Source organism: Austrofundulus limnaeus, unplaced genomic scaffold (assembly GCF_001266775.1).
Source record: "Austrofundulus limnaeus strain Quisiro unplaced genomic scaffold, Austrofundulus_limnaeus-1.0 Scaffold2, whole genome shotgun sequence".
NCBI classification, from domain to species: Eukaryota; Metazoa; Chordata; class Actinopteri; order Cyprinodontiformes; family Rivulidae; genus Austrofundulus; species Austrofundulus limnaeus.
The window spans coordinates 1,949,127-1,973,004 of NW_013952404.1; the positions used below are offsets into that span (position 1 = coordinate 1,949,127).

A 23,878-nucleotide genomic window follows, 5' to 3' on the forward strand; every position below is an offset into this window, starting at 1 on the left:
CTCCCCACACACCCCGCCCAGGTTCTCGGGTGAAACTGAAAGTGAAACCTAACTGTCTGCTGAGCTCTCACTCAGTGAAGCTCTTTTCAGATTAAAAATACCTTTGAGGAAATGTATTTTCAGATGCCAAGTAAACTGCATCATGGCAGCCCCCCCGCCCGGCACGTGCTGAAATGGGCGAGACAGAAGCGGAAGGAGGTTCTTAAAGAGACAGAGGCCAATTTCAAGGCGTTTAGTAGAGGAAGTGATGAGAAGATAAGTTTATTTTCTATTTAAACATAAAAACAGCATTTTAATAACAACTAAAGGTGACATAGATACTTTATTATGGTATAGTATTTAAATATATGCCTGAGAAACACATAATATTGCCCTTTACATTCAGTATGCATGGATGCATATGTTGATCAACTCAGTTTTTTTTTTAACATTTTTTATCATTCCTTGTGCTTGGTTTACTGGTACATTTGGGATTTTTCTGTCAGTGGGTGCATACTACGTATTTGCTACCTGCTATCTGCACCATTGGGTCCTCAACCAACCAACCTTACACCAACACTTACAATATGAGTGGTTAAAATGGCATTAAAGTAATATTTGGCTTTTATAAACTTTAATTATTTGTATGAAAACAAAATTTCATAAAATAGGATCCTATAAATTCTTTAAAAATTGCTTTAAATGATGTAATTTCAAATACATCAACGATAAAAACTTCCCAATGTGTTGTGGGAAAAGTAACATTTAAACTGAAATATTACTTGTATTTCTACACTAACCTTCTCGTACTGCAGCTCGTGGTTTGTGTCATTGGTGTTGTAATTTTGCAGACAAACTGCGGTGGAGGATCAGTTTCTGTGCAACTCTGCAAATTGTGTTTTTCACATGACCATGTTTCAACGCACAGGAATCACATGTTTAAAGGAAAACTTTGCCCTTAGTTAGATTTGGAAGAAAAAAAAGTGGACAAAATTAAACAAAACCCTGTTTTTCTTGAAGAATTCGCGTGTCATGTGAGCTGGAGTGGCTGACTTGAATAGTTGGGTCTTCCTTCCTCCTTTCGAAAGCGAAATGAGAGATTGAAGAAAATCACAATGAATTGTCACAACTGGTTACGATTTTTTTTTCTTCAGTGTTTTGGATTTTACAGCATCCTCAGAGGGGTGTCTTTTATTGTCAGTCTTTCAGCTCCAAGCRTTCGGCGTTAATCAGATCTTCTTTTGAAACTATAAAAACAAAAATTAAACAGAATTTCATTTGAGTTTACAAACATAAATGAGTTCTTTTTAAGTTTTAAAGCAATGCCACATGTTGCGCCTATAAAAGAAGACTCACAGTTTGTGCGCTTTTAAATTAGTACCAATATCAGTGGGAGACAGATGTTTGATAAAAGAATCTCTTTACTTGGGCAGATGTCTCGTTCGTGTTCTCAAATAAAGCATCATTTCTAAACTTAATCAGTRTTAAAACTCATTGCTGTTTGCAACTACTCCTGAGGAATCAATGATGACATGGAAGAACTTGAGTCACTCTTTGTTTGGAATTCTGTAAATCTCACTTGTGAGCAGCTGTTCCATGTTGGACTGGAAGTGGAAAAGTACCAAGGAGCTGGAACGGCACGCTTGTCGACCAGCTGTCTTGATAACTGTTRRGTTTKTTTTTTTTWAAAACAGTACTTTCTGTTATCTGAGTGTGGCATTGGCTGACAGATCAACCTGTAGCRTGGTAATTCAGTGCAAAAATAGAGGAATATTTTGCAAAAATAAAGGTGGGACCCAACCTAATAAATCTGTTCAGGTTTGGTTGTTTTGAAGGCCACTAAGATATATTGCTGTGAGGTATATATTACTCTTATTTGTTCCAGATATTAAGAGTAATTTATCCAGTGGACTGACGTGAAAACACTGAGCTTGCTTAAACTAAAGCTCCAATATGAAGAACATTTATATGTTTTCATGCCTTCAGCAGCCATGGTTTGACCCGTTAATCCTTTTTTTATATCGCAAAGTCTGTGATAGAGTCTCTTGCTTTTCTCTTCTCTAGCTTTGTAGTGAGGATAAGTTCTCTTCATGTTGTATCATTTCAGTAGTTTTTCACGTGTCAACATTCAGCAGCATTTTTTTTAATTTGGCAAACACACACTGAACTTGTCCTTATTACGCTAGAATAAGCTGCAGAGCTAAACACATAAACACAGAGAGGCAATGACCAAAGCTTTAAAACATCTGTGTCTGTTTTTTTACGAGAAAAATCCCTCTGACACCTCAAATTTTATTTTGAGGAAAAAAATTCATACTGGTCCCAGCCGTCTATAAATCAGTGAGTGAGTTTTAATCATCACAAATGTGTGCAAAAGTTATCTCAGTCAATGGTAGTTCAGGATATTTAAAAGATTGTTTTAAAAAAATGTTGGTGTTTTTTCGCTCCTTTTCAGTTTAGTCTTTATATACAGCTACTTTCAGATGATCATGTGTTAAGATATTTAAAAATGTATAAGCAAATAGCTTTTCATGAAATAAACCCTTTTCATGCAAATAAATTAACCTCTAAAACTGCATATAAAGCATTTCTTTACATTAGATTTTTATACAAGGTAGCAACAGAGCCCATCTTCAATTAAATGCAAATGCTTTTCTGTAATATTTTTAATCTGAATAAGCAAACAGAAAACCAGTAAAGATTTTCTTCTTAATTTCCAGTTGTATTCCAAACATAAGCTTGGTCATCACTGTCATTCAAAATCCCCTGATGTCCAACTGCAGATTTTTGTTGCTGTTGTTTTTTCCAACAAAAGAATGGCCTCCTCATGTTTGGTAATTACAGAGCAGAACTGTCACAAAACCTATTATTATTAAAGAAGCAAGCATCTTCCAGTATTTTAGGGCTTAAGGGAAATTTGCCAATGGCTGCACATTTCCTCTCGTACCAACACGCTGGCAGATAGAGTGCAAGGCAATGCTTCGGCCCTGCACACATGGCCGGGTGTTTGCTTATTCCCAGGAGGAGAAACTCTGTTTTTGCTGTGGCAGCTTAAGGACATGTATGGTTGGGAATGATTGATTAAGCATTTTCTGTTTTTGTTTTCAAAGCTAAAGCACCACTGCAGCTGATGTTTGACATGAATACGGAGAGTTTGCTTTGCACAKTAGGGACTATATGGAGTGAATTTGGATACAACCTGAGCATTAAAAAGTTCTTAAGAATTATGTGGCTATTTCAACTGTATAGAACTTAATAAATTTGATGTTTAGAGGTGCAGAATTTGGTTTTCTGTTTGTGTAGAAAACTAAGCAGTGGCTGGAACAGTTACATCCTTCAGGTTAAAGACAGATCTCTGGGGTACCTAGTTGTCGTTTCAGCTCATTACTACCAGAGATACCATCGATGTATCACAGGAAGGATGTGGTGAAAGAAATGGAGCTTACATATAATCGACATCTTCCTTCTTCTTTTTCTTCCTCTTCTTTTTTTCTGCATTTACATTTGTAGTCAAGTCACTTCAGTCAAGAGATTCGGTGCATTAAAATATAAAAATAAAGATGTTTAACAAGACAGTCAATGGGTTTTTATCAAAAATGTCTGAGTCAGTTTACCTCCACCCTTTAATTCTCTACAATGACCAATTGAATTCTTTAAATTCCATTGGTTTTACATTCAAAACTTCTTTTTTCWTTGCCTGTAGATGGTGTCAGATGCTGCAGGCCAGGGGGTCACCATAACCGGCAGGAAGACATTCAACAATTGGAACTGGCCAAATGCCGTCATCTTCGCCGCTACGGTTATCACTACGATCGGTACGTGATTTCAGAAGTTTGCAGTAACTTATCTGAAATTTTGTTTCCGTTCAACTGATTTTCATTTCATTTTACATTTTTGAAGGATATGGCAATATTTCCCCAAAGACCCCAGGTGGCAGAGTGTTTTGTATCTTCTACGGGCTGTTTGGAGTGCCACTATGTTTTACCTGGATCAGTGAGCTGGGGAAGTTCTTTGGTGGCAGAGCCAAGCACCTGGGCCAGTATTTGATTAAAAAGGGGATTTCATTGGTAAGTTAATTCTTTTAATTTCCTCACATTTTTGGGAAATTTAATTTATTATTATTATTTTTACCTAAATTAATGTTTTTGTCTTTTCCAGAGAAAAGCTCAGTTTACCTGCACAGCTATTTTTCTGCTGTGGGGTGTCCTGATCCATTTAGTTCTTCCACCTTTTGTGTTTATGTCTCAGGAGGGTTGGACATACATTGAAGGATTGTACTTCTCATTTGTCACCTTGACCACAGTTGGTTTTGGGGACTTTGTAGCAGGTAAGCTATGAAACAAAACATTTTCTTTACGAAATTAAAGGGGCAATATTATGTGTTTCTCAGGCATACATTTAAATACTATACCATAGTAAAGTATCTATGTCACCTTTAGCTGTTATTAAAATGCTGTTTTATGTTTAAATAGAAAATAAACTTCTCATCACTTCCTCATCTAAACGCCTTGAAATTGGCCTCTGTCTCTTTAAGAACCACCTTCCGCTTCTGTCTCACCCATTTCGGCGCGGTGGGGCTGCCATGATGCAGTTTACTTGGCATTTGAAAATACATTTCCTCAAAGGTATTTTTAAAATGAAAAGAGMGTCACTGAGTAAGAACTAATGTTAGGAGCTCCAGACAGTTTAAGTTTCACTTTCAGTTTCACCTGAGAGCCTGCAGGATGGCTGCCTAAAAAAGCTGCAGGGTTTCTCAAACATGCATGAATGAGTCTAAGCAAGGCTTTGGGCATGTTTTTTATGAGAGTATAACATTATAACATGATATAAAACTCAAAAAAGTTGATTTTACATGATATTGCCCCTTAGCATAATCTTGTAACATATAATCAAATCTGCTTTAACTCCTTGAACCATAGACTCAGATTTCTTTCTTTCCTTGTTTCTGCAGGTGTGGACCCAAATAAAGAGTATCCTGCTCTGTATCGATAYTTTGTAGAAGTATGGATTTATCTGGGGTTGGCTTGGCTTTCTCTCTTTTTTAACTGGAAAGTGCGGATGGTGATAGAAGCCCACAAGGCATTTAAAAAGCGCCGCAAGCTTCGCAAGCTTTCTTACGAAGAAATGCAACACTACAAAGAGTCTCACAAAGCCTCGGTTCGTTTGCCGCCCTCTCCCAACGATGTCAACATCTTTGGCTTCTTGTCCAAAAAGAAGGACGGCTACAGTGATTTGATAAAGCAGATCGGAAACAAAAAGGACGGTGAAACCATTACGAGCATGGATGAAAACAAGTCAACSAAAGAGATGGGCCGCTCTAAGAGTTGTGATGATGCTCCGGTGTTCAACGGTCACACCATCCTCAACTTGGACCGTTCGCCACGCCAAAAAAGACGCTACAGCTTCAGTGATCGCGTCACCGTTGCCTTTTCAAAGTCTAAGAACTACCTGCTGGGATCAGATAACGGTTTGCTGCTCACAGAAGGCCATGTGGAGGGTGATCCAGAACTGAACCAAGACCAAATGTATGAGAATCAACTTGACAAGGAGATGGAYGTGGAGAACAAAGGAGTTGGAGATTGTAGAGCGGGAAGTCGGAGGACGTGGGACTCCAAAGACTATCATCCTCTAACAATCCAAAATGCTAACATTACTTTTATCGATGAGGACAACTTTCTCAGCAGTAACTTAGAGGAGCTGGAAGACAACAATGGCGAGGACGAGGATGAAGACGACAACGATGATGATGATGATTCTAAAGCAAAAATTTCCATTACTACCTGTGATGAAAACATTGAAACAAACTCTAAAGAGGATCAGAACTCTGAGTCTGAAGGGTCAGTTTTCACAAGCGACTGTTCGGGGCACAGCCACTCCTATGAGAAACTCGTAGAGGAATATGCAAAGGAAGACAACACAGACTCGTGAACTGTTCGATCAACGTAAAGACTGACATATCCCTGGTCCTCTGTCCGTTCGCCGGGCCAGCACTGAAGTATGTGTTCATGTGAACCGTTTGAAAGGATATCAAAGCTCTCACTGCACTTTTAGAGTTTGCCAAGCTAAGATCAAATTTCATATTAATGATTTGTGAAAAATCAGCCAACTTGACTCATTTTAAGAACTGAACGTCCTGTAAGCTTTAGATCAACAAGCTTTAAATCTGGCTTACATAAATCTTGACTCGTAACCCCGTTAGTATTTGAACCTTTTCTATTTGTMTTTTTTTATACGGTTTAAAATTCAGAATGCCACTTGTCTTATTGTAATGTTCAAACTGTTGTTCGTGAGTGATTTTTTTTCTGMTCATAGGCTGAAGTTCTATGTGGAGATGTTTGTGTTCCCATAGTTTCAACAATTTCTATTCACCATATTGGTGTTTTTAATGATATTTATTAAAATGAAGTATATAGTAGCTTTTGTTCAGTTGCTGTGTGGGTCTATGTGTCTACCGTTGCACAATTCAAATGAGGGTGAATCAAAGTCCACTAAGGTGCTGAATGCCCGTTAACCTGAGCCAAAACATTTGTCTTAAAGAAATGAAGGGCTAGAAGATCAACACTATTGTATTACTATTTCATATATTAAGACCTTAAAATGTGTTGCCAACAGTTGTTTTTTATGCTCTGAGCAACCAAACTATGACTACAATCAAGATAATCAGTGTTGCCTGTCGAACATCTGAGTGGTGAAGCCAAATATAAAAAACGCAGAAACAACCCTGAGTTGGAGGTATTGCACACTTTTCGTTTTAAAAGTTAAAACCCTGATACTTCATTTTTTTTATGCTGCATTTCACTTGATAACACTGCAGCTTCAGCACTTGCAGTGTTGGTGCTACACARGGACAAAACCTCCACAGCGGCACCGTTCTCACTTTCAGTCTTTGTAGCAACTCTTTCACTTGATTGTATTTGCCTTGTAAATATTGGCCCGGAGCCCACAGGTAGCCACAAACCCAAACTCGGCCGGGGCATGGCCTTGCCACTTGTGTTTGCTTTTGTGGGGCTCGCACCGGCACCAGCGAATGATGTGCCACTCATGAGGGGGGCAGCAAAGGTTTACTGGTGCTAGATCAATATTCTTTTGACGTAAGTGTTTAGCCAAAAAAAAAACTTATGTCATCTGTGACGGTGCTCGCAGCTGTTGTCCAACTTTTTTGCAACAACCCCCCTTTTAGGCTGACTATATTTTTTTATTTTCAAATCCACTGCCTTTTGCACACAGCATCTTGCACACAAAATGGAAATGGTGATATTTAGGGCTGTGGAAAAGGAACAAATCCGTGACACTGAGGGCTTTTTTCCCCCGTTTTTTGATTTGAACACATGAAATGCACATTTTGGTATTTGCCTTTTTCTTATGTAAATAACCTTAAATCCACTGCAAAGCAGAGGATACAAGARCATTACACCTGCAGAATGTATTTTACAGCAACTCACTGAAAATAAAACCCACACTTGGCAGGTTTCTTTTTGTCTTGTTCTCTCTGTTCTGAACAGTCTTCTTATTTTTCACTCATTCTTTTTTATGTTTTTTGCAGCCTTTTCAAACAAATGCGGTACTAGTTTGGGAGAGATGTTCAAGAGGTTTCTAGAATATTAGCTTAAGAACAAGTTAGACTGGTTTTTCAAAGTTTGTCCCCCCTTTCTATTGCTCCACTGTGTGACAACTCCAATGTATAGTTCTGTTTTTGTTAAATTATTCATATTTGTAAGTTTGTACATGAATTTCAGCAAAACTGTTTCTTGTAAAAAAATAAATAAATGTTTAATAAAACAGTGTTTTGTACTTTTTTCAACTGTAAGGCAACTCTTAAACAGAATTATCAGTTATTCATTTAATAGATGCAAAAAGCATCCTAAAAGTTTGAGGGTTTTTGTTGGCTTCTCACAATAAAATTCTTACTGATGTCTATAGATATTTCTGACTTGTACCTGCTAAATATGACCACTTGAGGCAAAGCTGTGAATGACTTAACTGGAATATGACTGATGGAAGCATAAAAAATGAATTAATAAAGCATGCATCGGTTCTAAATTACACACAAGCTGAGATATTAGACATTAAATCTAAAAATAATGAAGCAACTATAAGATATGGAACACACTGATGTCTAACAGTTTTACAAGTATGGAGCTGCAGAGACTCGTCCCCAACACTAGATGCACTGCAAAACAATTGTCCATCTAATCAAGTCTTACATCTTTATTTCCAGCCAAAAGTGTTTTAATCTTGTTTTGAGTTTATTTCATTTAATTTGATGATGTTCAGACTAATTAAATAAATAATCTGCCAGTGTAATGAGACATTTGCAATTTGTAATACTTTCTAATCTTGCTTATATCAGTCTCAAAATAACATCAAAATGCATTTTTGGTTGGATTTAGGATTTTAAAACTTAGGTGGATTATTTTTGCAGCTTAATATGTGATTTTTGTGTAAAACCTTGGCATGCTGTTTTGCTTTTTTTCTAGTTTTATTGACTACATTTTTGCAGTTTGAATTTATATTTTAGAATATTGTTAAGGTTAGGTCAAAAYTAAAACTAAAAAGCCAAAAAGTGCACAACAGCCTTGGTTTAACTAAGTTGAAACTAAGGCTGGATCAGTAGGCATAAATGCATTCAGTTTATAATCAGATAATCTGTTTTTTCAGCCTGTGTGACTGAAGTGAAGCTTGATCCTCCTTGGTCTTCCCTGCTGCCAAATCCTTGAGTTGTAGGTCACCCAGTAAGAAAAAGTGAGACGCTGCACTGTCAGAAACAATGTAAAGCAAATGAAGTCATTTCCAATGTAAAATTCTTMTGTACTGATCAAAAACTTTGCCGGCAGCAAAGCAAGTCCAGACAACCGCCGATCCTCTCCCATGAGTCAGCACTGCAGTTTGCCTTGAAGCTTCTGTCCAYAAAACCTTGCTTCAGTCATCTTCAGTCCATTGTGCATGGTTTAAATCCACTTAAGTTGTGATTTTAAAGATGAATGTCTGCTGCCTTTGAAGATCAACACATGAAGATTTGATTTATAACCTAAAGCCTATTCAATTTCTGCAGCCAAGTAATTAAAGGAGACAAGATTTTCCTAAAAGTGCAAATTGGTCTTTTGTCATCTAAACTTAAAGTGCAGTTATCAGGATGTCATCTCTGCGTGTTAGCACAACACTCTTCATATCTGATAACCTCAACAAGAAACCCTTTTTGTTCTCATGATTTAAGAATGATTTCAGGGTTTTGTGAAACATCTACCTTTGAATAGAATGAATAAATCTTGATCTGTGACAACATTTTGTAACATTTTCTCTCACCAGTATAAGATTAAAAGCATTGTTAAAAATGTTCTAATAAACATTATTTAGTCGTGATGCTGGGTCTTTTTTGTGTTTTGTTATGGACACTTACATTCTGTCTGAACAAGACATTTTTTTTCCCAGACAAAGTTGTWTGCATGTCTGAATGAATAGTTATCTATGAAAAAACATAGGAAGCTTATCAGATCAGTAGTTTGTGTTTGCTGCCTTTAAGATTATGTGGCAATGTGTTTATTGCRGGTCAAACTCAGTTACACATCAACTCACTCTGTTAAAGGTCACATTTGGATTATTGTTGTCAGTTTCAGTTTAGCATCCTAAGTCGGAAGAGCTAAAATTATTCATTTCTGAAATTTGGGTTTTGAAGTRAAACTGCAGCTTTATGTTCAAAATGTTATTGTTCCAAACCAAAAGGTTTATTTCTGATTTGCAAGACAGTTACTTAAATATCAAGAATAATGACTTGTAACACCTCCTATGKAAGCTTTTGACTTTTAAATACTCTAAAAATGAAAATAGCACAGCCAGTTGGTACTTTAATGACAATGAGYCAACTGGCTGCTATTTTTATGCACTTGGTGTATTTTTAAGTTGTCCAACAGCAAAATGCCATCAGGAACTGAAGTTAACTTGATGCGTACAGCGGGTAAAATAAGTATTGAACAGGTCACCATTTTTCTCAGTAAATATATTTCTAGAGGTGCTAATGACATGAAATGTTCACCAGATGTCGGTAACAACCCAAGTGATCCATACATACAAAGAAATCAAACCATAAATGTCCAGAAATGAAGTTATTTGTAATAATGTGGAATGGCACAGGGAAAAGGTATTGAACACACTTACTGAAATTTATCTAATACTTTGTACAAAAGCCTTTGTTGTCAATGACAGCTTCAAGACGCCTCCTGTATGGAGAAACTAGTGGCATGCATTGCTCAGGTGTGATTTTGGCCCATTCTTCCACAAACAGTCTTCAAATCTTGAAGCTTTCGTGGACCTCTTCTATGAACTCTGATCTTTAGTTCTTTCCATAGATTTTCTGTTGGATTCAGGTCAGGTGATTGGCTGGGCCATTCCAGCAGCTTTAGTTTCTTTCTCTGAAACCAACTGAGAGTTTCCTTGGCTTTGTGTTTGGGCTCATTGTCTTGCTGAAATGTCCAGCCACGTTTCATCTTCATCATCCTGGTAGATGGAAGCAGATTTTTATCAAGAATGTCTCTGTACATTTTTCCACTCATCCTTCCTTCAATTATTTGAAGTTTGCCAGTACCATATGCTGAAAAACAGCCCCACACCATGATGTTCCCACCTCCAAACTTCACTGTTGGTATGGTGTTTTTGGGCTGATGTGCAGTGCCATTTGACCTCCAAACATGATGTGTATTCTGGCATCCAAACAGTTCAATGTTGGTCTCATCTGACCAGACTATATTCTCCCAGTATTACACAGGCTTGTCTAAAGGTTGTGCAGCCAACTTTAAAGGAGCTTCAACATGCTGTTTCTTCAGCAGTGCAGTCTTGCGTGGTGAGCGTGCATACAGGCCATGGTGGTTCAGTTCATTACTTATTGTTTTCTTTGAAACAAACATACCTGCTAATTCCAGATCTTTCTGAAGCTCTCCACAAGTGGTCCTTGGTTCTTGGACAACTCTTATGATAATTCTTTTCACTCCTCTGTCAGAAATCTTGTGAGGAGCACCTGGTCGTGGTCGGTTTATGGTGAAATAATGTTCTTTCCACTTCTGAATTATGGCCCCAACAGTGCTCACTGGAACCTTCAGAAGTTTAGACATTCTTCTGTAACCGATGCCATCATTATGCTTTGCAACAATAAGGTTGTGAAGGTCTTGAGAGAGCTCTTTACTTTTACCCATCATCAGATGGTTCTTGTGTGATACCTGGCCATCATTTGGGACTGAACCAGCTGATATTAACTTGCACTGACAAGGGGCAGGCTTGCTTTCTAATTACTGAGAGAGTTCAGCTGGTGTCTTGGCTTTCCATGCCTTTTTACACCTCCCTTTCTTCATGTGTTCAATACTTTTTCCCTGTGCCATTCCACATTATTACAAATAACTTCATTTCTGGACATTTATGGTTTGATTTCTTTGTATGTATGGATCACTTGGGTTGTTACCGACATCTGGTGAAAATTTCATGTCATTAGCACCTCTAGTAATATATTTACTGAGAAAAATGGTGACATGTTCAATATTTATTTTACCCGCTGTACATCTCTGTTTTTGTTAAGTTCCCTGAATTAGTTTTTGATTGTGATGCGAATGAAGTGAGGTTCTGTGGAAATGTATTACTTTTACTGTTCAAGTAAAAAAACACAAGTAATAAATCTGTAAAAAATAGTGGTAAAATGCTTTAATAGATGCAGCTGAATATATTTTCTTTTTTTTTACATTTAGAGATTTGACCTAATGAAAATGGCTACTAATGTGACCTTATTTATTTTGATTCAAAATGCAGATTTGTGATTTYAATTATCTGCAGTGCAAATAAATCCCACTATTTCACCAATTGAAGAGCCTTCACCCCTTATGCATATGAACCTGTGATTACAGATGATGGGTGCTGAGCCAAACTAAAGACAGGGCTCAGTCTGAAAATGTGCTGAGTCTGGTGGAAACCAGAATGTCTCCTGTTACTGTGGGATTCCAGGCACAACATTAATCTACCCTCTTTGGCATTTTTGAGTYCTTCACTCTCAAGTGGATTCCACTTTATGCAGATAAATAAAGATTAAAAATAGGAAATGTTTCCGAAAGTTTCCCAAGTCAAGCCGATTGTTTTCGGGATTACTTTTAAACATTTTTAGTTCGTGAAAASTTACAGACGGATAAACATGAATAAGGAGAGCACATTTAAATATTTCAGGTGGATAAACGACTTGATCGGAGTAAAACAACAAAAATCAAAATGCGTTTAATGACGTCTTGATTATAAAAAAAATCAAACAGCAAATCAGTAATAAAATAATACTGCATGACAGGTTTTTTTTCATTTTGCAATTTTCTTTATGAAACAATTGTGTTGCTAACTTCATGCACTGTGGCTGCTAAAATATTCTGCCTCTAATTGTTTGACTTAATCAAAAATTAACCATTTTTTTTTACCAAACACCTCTTTCTTTAGATAATCTCATACAAATTGCAATAGAAAAAAAAACACTTTATCTAAAAGAACTCACATTAYTGTCTGTAGTTGGTAATTTGGAATCAGAACACAGGATGCTCCAAATAATCAGTGGAACAATATATTCAGTATTAAATATTTCTGCAGAGACACAAACATTGTTTAATTCAGAATATAGCAACAGCATAAAGAACTGTCTTGAACTAAGGATTTAAAAACATGCAGTCTCCACTTCAAATTCTTGGAAGTTAAGTTTGGGTTGTTTCAGATGGTAAAACCTTGCTGCTGACTGGACCCTGCATAAAGTTGACTGCCTGATGAGAATTTCTCTCTGATTCTTCAAACGAAGATCATGCTGACGGACGTTTACTGCAGGTAATATGAGTTCTGACATTAACGTTTGTGCTCTGACCTCGCCACCGAGGATTGCTTCTTGGAAGTTAAAGACATCCCCTTTTTCCCATGAAATCCTCCCAACTTTGAACCAAAAACAAGCAACAAAATATAAATAAATAAAAGACGCCAACCGACCCAACCGTCCTCAAAAGCTTTAAATTATGGCAACAAAGAGCAGAGAGAATATTTAGTTTGAGTTCAAGACATTGTGGCTATCTCGTTTCATTTGACATAATCCTCCTCGAGAAATCCGAGTCGACGAAAATAAAGGAACTTTTATAACACCGTGTTCTTTAAAAAACAGTGTGAGCTGAAGTATTTAAAGAATTTTTTATTTTGCTTGAGAGAAGCGCCTTTTTTTAATCAAAAGCAGTTCAGCGCAKGAGATTCCCTTTTCATCTTCAGACGAACTGTTATTTGTGGATACCTCAGGATCGGTTTCTGTTTGGTCTCAGTTTGCGTCAGTGTTGCACCAAAGACCATAAAGAGATGATTCAGAGCAAAAGTTGTTTGTTGATGAGTTCAAAGAGCGGGCAACAGTAAGCCTGTTTGTTTCACAGCTGCAGGATACGGGCCCTCTTTTGCAACGACGACAGGTGAAGCGAAGGTTTGAGTTTTCACTTTCTCATATTTTACACCATCAGCAGTGAGGTGTAACCACAAATATGCACTGGAAACCTTACCATGCAGTGACTTAGTTACTTATTGCCAGTGAGCATCTTGACATTTTTCACTAAAGAGTTTAGAGGGCAAATTTTATTTGTCATAAAACAAATGTCTGTGACCTTTGAGTTCAACATCACCGTCATTGTGGGTATTTGCAAGATTTAACAGTATTACAAAATAATACAAAAAATATAGTGTGAATACTTAACGCTGAGAGATTTTTGCTAAATTAGCTGAAACTAGCCTAAAAATAATTTAGCTGAAATTAGCCCAAAGGAACAGAAAGAGCACTTGTTTGCTGAATTAAGACACTGAAATTATCACAAGGTGACATTAACTGACAAAAAGCTCAAATAAAAGGTAGCTAAAAACCAGAAACAGCTGAAATTAATAGAAAGCAGCTGAAAAAAGCATAAAAAGTCTAAAGTGGGATAAAAAAAAAGGCTGAAAAAACACAAGTTTAAAATTAGAAGAAAAGCAAAAACAGAAGGATGGCTAAAAGAACAGACAAAAGCTAAAATCAGCTAAATCGAAGCCAAAGCGTGTTGAAATTAGTAAGGAGTTTAAAAAAGCAGAAACAGAACAAAATGTGACAATTCATGAATATGCTCAAGGGTTTAGGGATGTTGAAGGTGTTCCTTTCATTTTTAATGAGAAAATGACAAAAAAAATAGCTAAATTTCTTGGAATATCCTGAAGGAGCTGAATGTTTCGATGGATAACTTGTTAATGTAGCACAAAAACTGCAGAACGAGATGCGTGCTGAAAAACGTATAGAAGTAAAATGACATCATGCTTGATAATCATTCACACAACCAAACATCTAACTTATGCGAATCATTCATGCAGGTGCAATTTCAAAATTGGGTCATGCACAAGTTAAGTTAAATCATTCACGTTTAAATGGAAGAATACACAAGTGTTGGAAAATTAGTGTGACGAGCTGCTGAAATTCTACAGAGTTCTGTTAAATGGCACAGCACAGCACAGCCAGCTGCATGGTTCAAAGCTTGCACATCACCTGACAAACACATGAGACAGAGAGCGTGCTTCAACATTTTGAATCCTGCAAAACCTCTTCTTTTGCCAAGTGGAGGGACAGACATTCAGCCTCTGGTGTCCTGCAGGGCTTTCACACAGTTTAGGGGAAGTGTTTTGCTGCTGCTCACCTGGAGGCTTCGATTATGCAGGGAGCTCTGCCAAATTAGGAACCTTCCTCTTTCTCGCTGGTCTACTTCCCTCAGAATTTGCGTTTTTAGTTTTTGATTAACAAAAGCAGCTAAAAGTTAGTGTAACTGCAATTTGTTACTGTGATCTTAGTAAAAGTCTAAAAAGTTACTTTCAAATGTACAGTGCACATGATGTCATCACTTTGCGTAAAACCCTGCAAAACAAAGCCCAAGGTCTTTCAGTTCTCATGTGTTGGAATCAATCAATGCCATCTCTTTGTGTATCAATGATACATCCATCCTGAGAAAAAWCCATGCCAACTTACTTTATATCAACAAAGGAAGAGTGGGAACCAGATGGAGGCTTGTTGCCTTGGCCGGTAAACCAGCAGACGCAACAACAGTTCAATAAGCAGCGTCCCAGGATGAGGAAACACGACGAGCCCAAGGACCTCCCTGACACCCAATTGTTTCCTGAGTTTCTGTGTCCGGCCTTCCGGACCGGAAACTTTTGGACACCCCCCAGGAGTGGGTTTTCTGTTTGTGCGGTCATGTGTACATACATTGTAGTGCTGGTTTATGTGTGTGTGTTGTCTCTGGATATGAGAGTGAGGTGAGTTTGGAAATGAATACACAAGAAGTATCCTGGCAGACTGCCCATTGCTTTTTTTTTTTAAAGATTTTGTAGCAAAGGATGGGAACGAAAGATGTGGAGCAGCGTTTGGCAATACAACCAGTCATGGTCACTATAAGTTCTCAGGACAAAAAGTGGTATTTGACCTTTGACTTGACAGAACTCCAGCATCAGCAAAAAATAAATATATATAAATAAATAAAAATAAGTAAATGAAATCACATTTAAAAACGTTTTTAAAGCATCTGCACAAAACACTGAATCGTTTGTCACCAAAGTAAAGCAGCAGAACAGGTCGGAATCAGATGTTTAAGGTCCAAATGGACACACAAAACAGCAAAAGGTTCAAACGCTTAGTTTATCACACTGGCTTAGGGTTTGCACAAGTTGCTACTAAATTACACAAACGTGTAATTTCCGAATTGCATCAGTGTCTGATGTGGTTTTCAGAGAGGCATTTACATAATGGTCAATATAAGATTTTCACACTGGACTTTTCTGGGTCCTTTGTGGGAAATTCTGGGGATTTCTAGAAAAGTGCAATTTGTGCAGATTTTGGGATCTTTATTTAACTGACAAAACTCTAAAGGATAATAATTTGTGTCTTCTCAGCAGATAACTTTTTACTTGCAGTGACGTATGTTCTGTGCAACCAACGACTTCTCAATTGAGTTTGTGCACAAAATCTGTGCTTTTCTTTTCAAGGAAGTCATCTTTGTTTAAAATAAACCCAGCTTCTTGTAGATGTTTGTTTTAAACCCAGTTCAGAAACCCTCAACAGCCATCAGTTCATTTGCTACCAACTGAATTTTCCAAAAATGGTTTTACTAATATTTTAGACACACATTTTTATTTTGTCCACCTTCTTTCAGTCACTGGTGCTGTTGTCATTAAACAAACAAACAAACAAACAAACAAACAAACAAACAAACAAACAAACAAACAAATAAATAAATAAATAAATAAATAAATAAATAAATAAATAAATAAATGTAATGTAATGTAATAATAGACCTAAAAGCAAAATTCTCTGCACACTTCTGACAGTGTTTACATACAGACAGTATACTAGTACAGAAAACAATAAGATAGCCCACATTCCATTACATAAAATGCTCTACTGCCCTCTTGTGGAAAGAAAAACAAATTACACATGTTTAAATTACATTTTTATTGCAATATTAAACCTTAAAGTCTCTGTGGTTTTATAAGTTTAAATTGTTTCTGTCTCTAATATTTTGTTATTGTAAATGTGTATTATTTCTGTTTATTTATTTTGCCCATAGACTTGAATAAGAACAGAGAGAGTTGCCTTCTACTTTTATTTTGAAATTTCCAAAGCTGCTCCAACCCGGAAGCACTAAAAGTGTTATTATGCTAATGATGTGTCATCAACACATTAGGGTGGGAACTGTGGATTTCAGGCAAAGAAGCCTTAGTGRATAGTTAATATTTGTCTAGTTGGCTGCACAAGACAAAAAAAAGGAGTATTGTTTTTGTGAGCAGGTCGCCGGAAAGGACGAGAAAACAGTCTGAAGCTGCGTTGATACTGAAGTTAGCTGGGAAGCTAACTGGCTGGTTCCTCGACTTCTTGGTTCCTGACAGGATAGGAGAGGGATGTCCTGCAGCTTGTTTGAGTTTTGCAAGATCCAAGAGCTCAAGACGGTCCGGGACTTCTTGTTCCAGAGCCAGACAGCAGAGCCGGTTGAGGAGAAGAACCAAACGGGTAATTTTGATGCTAAAGTAAAAGATTGAAAGGAGAGGAAATATCTTCTGGATGCTGCAGTTAATGTTATCTGCAGCAGCAGTGTTGTTAGACACAGCTGGAGGTAGCTACCTTGTTTAGGTGGGCATGCATACATTTTTATTTTTGTTTTGTTTTTCCACTTGTCATTACGTATGCAATTATCACCGGCCAAGTCTTTGTGATGATGACTAGCGCTTCTCTGCACTGTAGCACCAGAATCACTTCTACATATTTTATCTGGATGAAGAGGAAACTGCAGCTCTATGACCCACTTAACTCAAGCTGTGATTTAAKTTCGATTTGTTCTCTACGAGAAATATAAATAATCGGTCAAATGATTGGTAATAATATTATAGCATGATTTATTTTCTGATCATCATCTCAGTTATTCAGTATTGTATAAAATGCCTGAAAGTGATACTTGAGTAAAAGTACAAGTATCTTATCWTAAAATTACTTTGGTAAAAGTTCAAATCTCCTCTAAGAATATTTTTGAAGTATTCTTAAAGTATCTGATTTATTTTGTACTTAATTATCAAAAGTAAATTTCTGATGTACTTAAGTAATAAAAGTAAAAGTATTGAGTAAAAATGAATGGTTTGATTTTTCAAAATACATTTATTAGGAGTTGACCTCTTCAAAAAATATTTTTCTAAAGGGTGCAGCTTTGATTATTTGTATACAAAATAAATACAGTATCAAAATGGTATATACAGTATTTATACTTCTCATCCAACCACAATTAAATTCACTCAATCCAGGAGACACAATTTTTTCAGGATAGTACTTTTTTTTAACAATAACAAGCCTGAATGAAATAGGAGAAACGACTTTCTACGTCGTACCTTTTCAGATAATGCAAGGAGTAGAAACTACAAATAATTGTGTAAAAATGTAAGGAGTAGAAGTAAAAAGTAGGCAGAAAAATAATTACTCAAGTAAAGTACAGATAACCAAAATTTCTACTTAAGTACAGTAATAAAGTATTTGTACTTAGTTACTTTACAACTCTGCAATTATTTGATCAGATCTGTAAGAAAATTTAGCCTTTGCAAGAGTCTTTGTCAGTCTGCACTGACTTTTCTGCACAACTTCACAAACCTTATGCTTTTTACAGATTTTTATCTTTATTATCTTTTGAAACTTTTTTTTTCCAGCAGAAAATGAGCTGACTTGGGACACCTCTGACTGGGAAGCAGCATGGGATAGTGGTGAAAATAAGGAGGAAGAATCAGCTTTTGCCCCAACGGTAAGTTTTTTTGTATTTTGATCTGTTTCAGCCACATGTTATTTTAAATCGAAGGTTAGTAGATGCACAAAGGAAGTAGTAAATATTTAAATTATAGTAGTGAGGAAGGAGCTGAGCTGTGATCTGGGAGAGACTCAGGAACAGTGGCTCTACTCTAGGAGCCAGTTGAGGCGGTTCAGGCATCTGGAAGGCAAAATATGTCATAGAGTCTGACAAAAGACTAATAAATGAGAAAGTCACGTGACTGATGATGGCCTGGCGCAGATCTATACTCTGAGACTCCTCTGCAGGTAGAGGAGGACACTTCGGGGCAGAGCGAGCCCTGGCTCCAGGACTGCGTCGTGTCCCTGTCGCCCTGCGCCGACCTCCTGGTGGTGGCTCGGGAACAGAGGGCGGTTTTTCTGTCAGGTCAGACCTTCAAACCGACTCGCACGTCTCTGTGTCTCTGAGCAGTTACACGTTGGTCTTAATATTTTGTTGGTGGTGTTTGTTTCAGCTAAGTGGCGCACAGATGGCAGCGGCAGAGAGGAAATGACTCTGGCTGTGTCCTGGTCTGGAACCCTCAGTGCAGAAGAACGGTGAGAAAATGATGAGAGTGGACCTTTATTTATTCATGTGCCCCATAAATAGAACTCCAAATAAGAAAAAAGTGAAAATGCAAGGCTTAAAACCCAATAAAAGCAGCGTTCTTACATTTACTTTGATTTTATTCAGAAAGAATGACTCCCTTACAGTGTTTACTTTTAGTCAGTTTCACTTTATCTGTTAAAGATTCATTCCTGCATTTTTTTCAGGATGTGTTTCAGTACATTGAGTTGTGTTTTATACTCTTACCCAGAGAAATAAATGTTTTTTCTCCTCAGAGAGTGTGTGAGCAGCGTCATTGCCATCCCTCTAGCCAGCCAGAAAAGGTGAGAAAAATTTTTTCAAATCAATTTTCTTTATTCATTTCATTAAAACAAAACAAATAATTTTATGTAAAATAAACAGCAAAAAGAAAAATATAACAGAAAAATGAGAAAATATATATATGTATATAAAAATCACAAATAAAATGAAATGAAAGGCAGCAGATAGAAGAAAAAAAAATCTTATATCTGCCCCTTTTTTTCCCAAGAATAAGTTCATGTCTGTTAAGTTCATATAACAGAAAATGGTGTAAATTAAATTAAGCTTCACTTCATTTTTTTGTTTTTCGGTGCCTTTAAAGGAGCTCCACGGGACGACCTGACTGGACATGTGTAGTCGTAGGCTTCACATCGGGTTATGTTCGCTTCTACACAGAGGTACCTTTCTTGTTTTATAGCACAGTGTTAAAACTACGGTAGTTTAAACCTATTATGGCCTATAAACAAGAATGTTGGCGTCTGTGCGTTACATCAGAGCGGGGTTCTGCTTCTGGCCCAGCTGCTGCATGTGGACCCAGTACTGAAACTCAAATGTCGCACGTATGAGATTCCTCGTCATCCTGGAGTCACTGAACAGGTAACGCCCACGCACGTCAGTCAGAGGTTGTCTGAGTTTACACAACTTATAATGTTATTGTTTTCAGCTGTTATTGTGATTTACAGTGTGATGCTGTAGGTGGATTGTATGAATTGCTCGTGGAAGAYGCATCTGTGCAAAAGGAGCATAGTAAATTTCAGTTTTAAGATGTTTACTAACTGTTTATCTTCCTTTGCAGCTTGAAGAGCTTAGCATCCTTTACCCTTTTGCTCTGGTCACCATAGATGGCTTCAGTCTGTTTCAGTCGCTGCGCGCCTGCAGGAACCAGGTGGCAAGAGGTACTGCGGTTTCACACGGCTGTGTGTGTGTCTGCGTCAGARTGTGTCCACTGTGTTAACTAAATATCTGTTTTTTATTTTGCCGGCTGAATGGATAGTATTTGCTACAGGACATTCAGGTATAATAGAGACAGTGTTGTGATGCCACACAAATTAGGGTTTTTAGTTGTCAGGATTCATCAGCTGGTCCAGATCTAGAGATTAACATTTTGCATTTCAAAAATACTACCGTATTTATTCAAGTATAATACGTAAAATTTAATCCATAAAATCATCCATAAAGTTGGGAGGTAGTACAATACTCGGATAAATATTTTTACTTATATATTTTGACTGAAATATCGGTTTCATTCACAAAATGCATGAGTCCTTAAATGAGACTGCGTCGTAAAAAGCAGTTGAAACAAGCTTACCTCTGACACTCCTTCGTGCTTCAGAGCGAGATAATAACAGATCCAGGCAGGTGACATGATGTGAAAAAAGGGGGAAAAAGTAGTCCTGCACCTTAGTAATGATAACAAACTAATGACATTAGCRTGTGACCGGGCTGCACCTCGAACAACAACACATGTTCGTCTGTAATGGCTGCCGTCTACCGGTGTTCTGAAAAAGTTTGTATCCCTGAAAAAAGTTTCCCCACCAGAGGGGGCGCTCGCGAGTAGGAAGTAATCTGCTTTTCCCCCACAAGATGGCCCAAATCTCATGTGAAGTCTCTGACDTTTGTGTTGGTGCCTCCTGGTGGACTATGTGTAAAATGCCAGAATTCATATGATGCTGCTACAGCTGATACTGTATATATTTGTTGTCAAAATACCTTTTATTACATACGTTGTTAAAATAAAATGAACAGTCCAATGATCATTTTACTGATATGTATAAAGACTGCAAAGGCTGAAAAATCTTGAAGTCTGCATGAAATTGGAGGTAGTTTGAGGATTAATTTTTTTGTTGTTTTTTAAGCTCAAAAAAGGGGGGGTCGTATTATACATGAGATCATATTATACATGAGATCGTATTATACAYGAATAAATACGGTAATAATTTCCCAATCTGTGGAAACGACAAGAAAATGAAAGTGAGGCATAATTTCCTTAACTTTTGGGTCCCATAATTTATCCTTTGGGGAAGTTTCTGTGGTTTTAAATCAGGCCAGATGCAGTGTGTAACAACAGAGCTTGCTGAAGTATGTGACGTGTCGTACTAAAGTTGTTGCTCTTCTCTCTTGTYGTGCAGCTGCAGCAGCAGGTAGTGATGTCGTCCCACCTCCACCTTTGGCCTACAAAAAGTGGGGCCTACAGGAGAAGGACACCATTGTGGATCACAGTAGCATAGGTAAGACCTATTTAACAAAAATGATGACCGATTGTTCAGAATTAGGGTTTATTTTTTAGAAACATATTTTACGTTTCTCATACATGGCCATTTTAAAGTAATTTGAAGTTGCATTTTATTCCTTTTATATATTTTTTTGTTTTGTTTAGATGTTCTTCTCAAAGTTTTCCTCATGTTTTCTGCTCTCAGGCATTACGACACTGTGTGTGTTTGACCAAATGAAAAATGCTTCTATCCTGGGGGGGTTTAATGCTTCTGTAAAAGGCAGCCCCCCAGCCATGAGCCAGTTTGTGACTGTAGGAGCTGGACCATTCACAGGCTTTTACTATGCCGTGGAGGTGAGTGCAAGAAATTGAGCAATTTTCCAAAATAAAACAATTGTAAGGCTGTTGTTGTTGTTGTTGTTGTTATTAAGCATCAAGTGTTTTCTGCCTTCGCACATGACCTGCAGAGCTACTTTGTTGTCTCTTTTTGCCTTTAGGGAAATTCTCAGCCTCTCCTGTCCCATGTGGCTCTGGCTGTGGCCAGTAAACTCACCTCAGCTCTCTTCAGTGCTGCCAGGTTTGGGATCTTTGTGTCAAGTGTTTGTGCACACAGAACGGCTGACAATAAATAGCATAGCATAGCATTCCATTCTCTGTCTCACCAGACATGTTTTATACTAAAACATACAGAACAACATATCAAATACATTAAAAAAACTATAAAAGTTCATAAAACAAATTCATATAAACACATTTTTATAAAAGATTCCAAATCCCTCCACCCTCAGCAGCYCATATTATATTATATACATGTTATCACATGCTTTGATTGAGAATAGTGATGGTGTTTGGGACAAATATTTTTAAAAATACTTTTTTGCCAGAGGAACTCTGAAGCCAGACTTCAGAGGCTCAAACTGATTAAAAAGAGGGTGTGAACCATCCGCAATAATTCTTTTAGCTTTCCTTGTCCTGTAAGTATAGAGGTGGATCACACACTATAAAGGTTTTCCCACTATTTTGCTTGCCATTGTCACAATTCTATTAAATTAGCATTTGCAAAATCTTATCTCTATTGACTAACATGCTGTCTTGATGAAAATACAAATAAGCGCTAACTGTATTACAAATCAGCTGGATCCTTAGATCGGTATTTAATATCAGCAACTGCTGATTTGTTTTTTAAGCAGTTTCAAAAACTCCAATCAGATCATAACTACAAGCAATATTTTTAGAAAATTTACTATAGCCACAATTATGTTTAAAAACACTAAAGTAAAAGTGGCAGGGAAACCTCATGTTACYGGTATTTAAAAATTAAAATAACTAAATCTATTGCATTAAAGTAAGAGACTTGTTTAATGATAAATCTCTGTAAATGTTATATAACGCATTAATTGTTCCACACTTAGTTTATTGTGTTGAGGTATGGGGTAAAGCATGTTAGACTTAAGCATGGCTTTTGAGGAAATATGAAACAGTATAATATGTTTTCATGTAAATTTGTGTTCTAGAAGGATTTGACTTTTTTTGTTTTATGTTAATTGAAGATTAATATTGTCTGTGTTTATATTTGTGGATAAAAGGGGCAGACATAAGATTTTTTCTTCTGCTTCCTTTCTTTTCATTGTATTTGTGTTTTTTTTTTATATTTGTACATGGAATTAATTTGTTTTAAAGAAATTAATAAAGTTTTAAATAATTAAAAGTCACCATTCTATAATTCTTTTAATATTTGCATCATCTTTGTTATCTGGATTTTTTTATTATTATTATTATACTTATTACTGAAACCTCACTTTTCTTCTTTTAGTGGGTGGTTAGGATGGAACAAGAACAGAAACAAGAGTGAAGAGGATGCAGCTCAGAAACAGAAACCCAAAGTGGAGCCTGCGACCCCCTTAGGGATCAGGTACTCCTCCTGCTGAAGCAGTGCTCCACAGGTGAATAATATTTATATCCGTAACAGAAGGTTTTGTCTTTAAACCTGACCATCGCCCTGCAGGTTTGGTCTGCCAGATTCCCGGCGCCACGGCGAGTCCATATGTTTGTCTCCGTGCAACACGCTCGCTGGAGTCACGGACGACTTTGGACGAGTGACGCTGCTGGACTTGGCCAGGGGCATCGCCATCCGCATGTGGAAAGGTGAGGGGAACCTATGGGATAAATCTTGTTMCARCAGGAATTGAATTTGAATTGCTCAGATTGAATCTGAATGTGCAGAATTTGCAAYTGAATGCATTGGTTTGAAAAGAAATTTCACTAAATTGAAACTGAATTTAAAGTTTTGTATCTGAATTAATTTGCTTTGAAACTGTATTTTGGTTTATTAAAGATTCAGTTTGACTACTTTCAGTTCCAAAATTCAGATTTTTGTGTCACACATCCTGGTCCTTGAGAAAACCAGCCAGAGTAATCAAACACAGATCCACAGATTTATGTTTCACTTTGAAGCTTTCCTTCTGTAATGTAACAGAGTTGATGC

General features: G+C 37.1%; 2 protein-coding genes across 6 annotated transcripts in view; both read left to right on the forward strand.

Moving 5' to 3' along the window:
- The window catches only part of kcnk5a (potassium channel, subfamily K, member 5a), a 10,380-nt gene extending 2,622 nt beyond the window's left edge, over positions 1–7,758 (forward strand). The window contains exons 2-5 of one of the 2 annotated variants that reach the window (XM_014010278.1): positions 3,683–3,794; positions 3,880–4,046; positions 4,138–4,306; positions 4,931–7,758. In XM_014010278.1, coding sequence (XP_013865732.1) covers positions 3,683–3,794; positions 3,880–4,046; positions 4,138–4,306; positions 4,931–5,907 — 1,425 coding nt within the window. In that variant the 3' untranslated portion in view covers positions 5,908–7,758. The remainder of the gene's footprint in view (positions 1–3,682; positions 3,795–3,879; positions 4,047–4,137; positions 4,307–4,930) is intronic. The other variant, XM_014010285.1, reaches the window with a different exon arrangement.
- Positions 7,759–16,653: 8,895 nt separating this feature from the next.
- Positions 16,654–23,878, forward strand: part of rab3gap2 (RAB3 GTPase activating protein subunit 2 (non-catalytic)) — a 16,674-nt gene continuing 9,449 nt past the window's right edge. For 2 of the 4 annotated variants that reach the window (XM_014010313.1, XM_014010321.1), the window contains exons 1-13: positions 16,654–17,023; positions 18,205–18,293; positions 18,584–18,701; positions 18,790–18,871; positions 19,157–19,204; positions 19,504–19,579; positions 19,677–19,778; positions 19,978–20,077; positions 21,311–21,409; positions 21,599–21,747; positions 21,891–21,970; positions 23,207–23,305; positions 23,399–23,538. In XM_014010313.1, the coding sequence (XP_013865767.1) occupies positions 16,915–17,023; positions 18,205–18,293; positions 18,584–18,701; positions 18,790–18,871; positions 19,157–19,204; positions 19,504–19,579; positions 19,677–19,778; positions 19,978–20,077; positions 21,311–21,409; positions 21,599–21,747; positions 21,891–21,970; positions 23,207–23,305; positions 23,399–23,538 (1,291 nt within the window). In that variant the 5' untranslated portion in view covers positions 16,654–16,914. Of the gene's footprint in view, positions 17,024–18,201; positions 18,294–18,583; positions 18,702–18,789; positions 18,872–19,156; positions 19,205–19,503; positions 19,580–19,676; positions 19,779–19,977; positions 20,078–21,310; positions 21,410–21,598; positions 21,748–21,890; positions 21,971–23,206; positions 23,306–23,398; positions 23,539–23,878 lie in introns of all 4 variants that reach the window. The other 2 variants (XM_014010297.1, XM_014010305.1) reach the window with 1 other exon arrangement.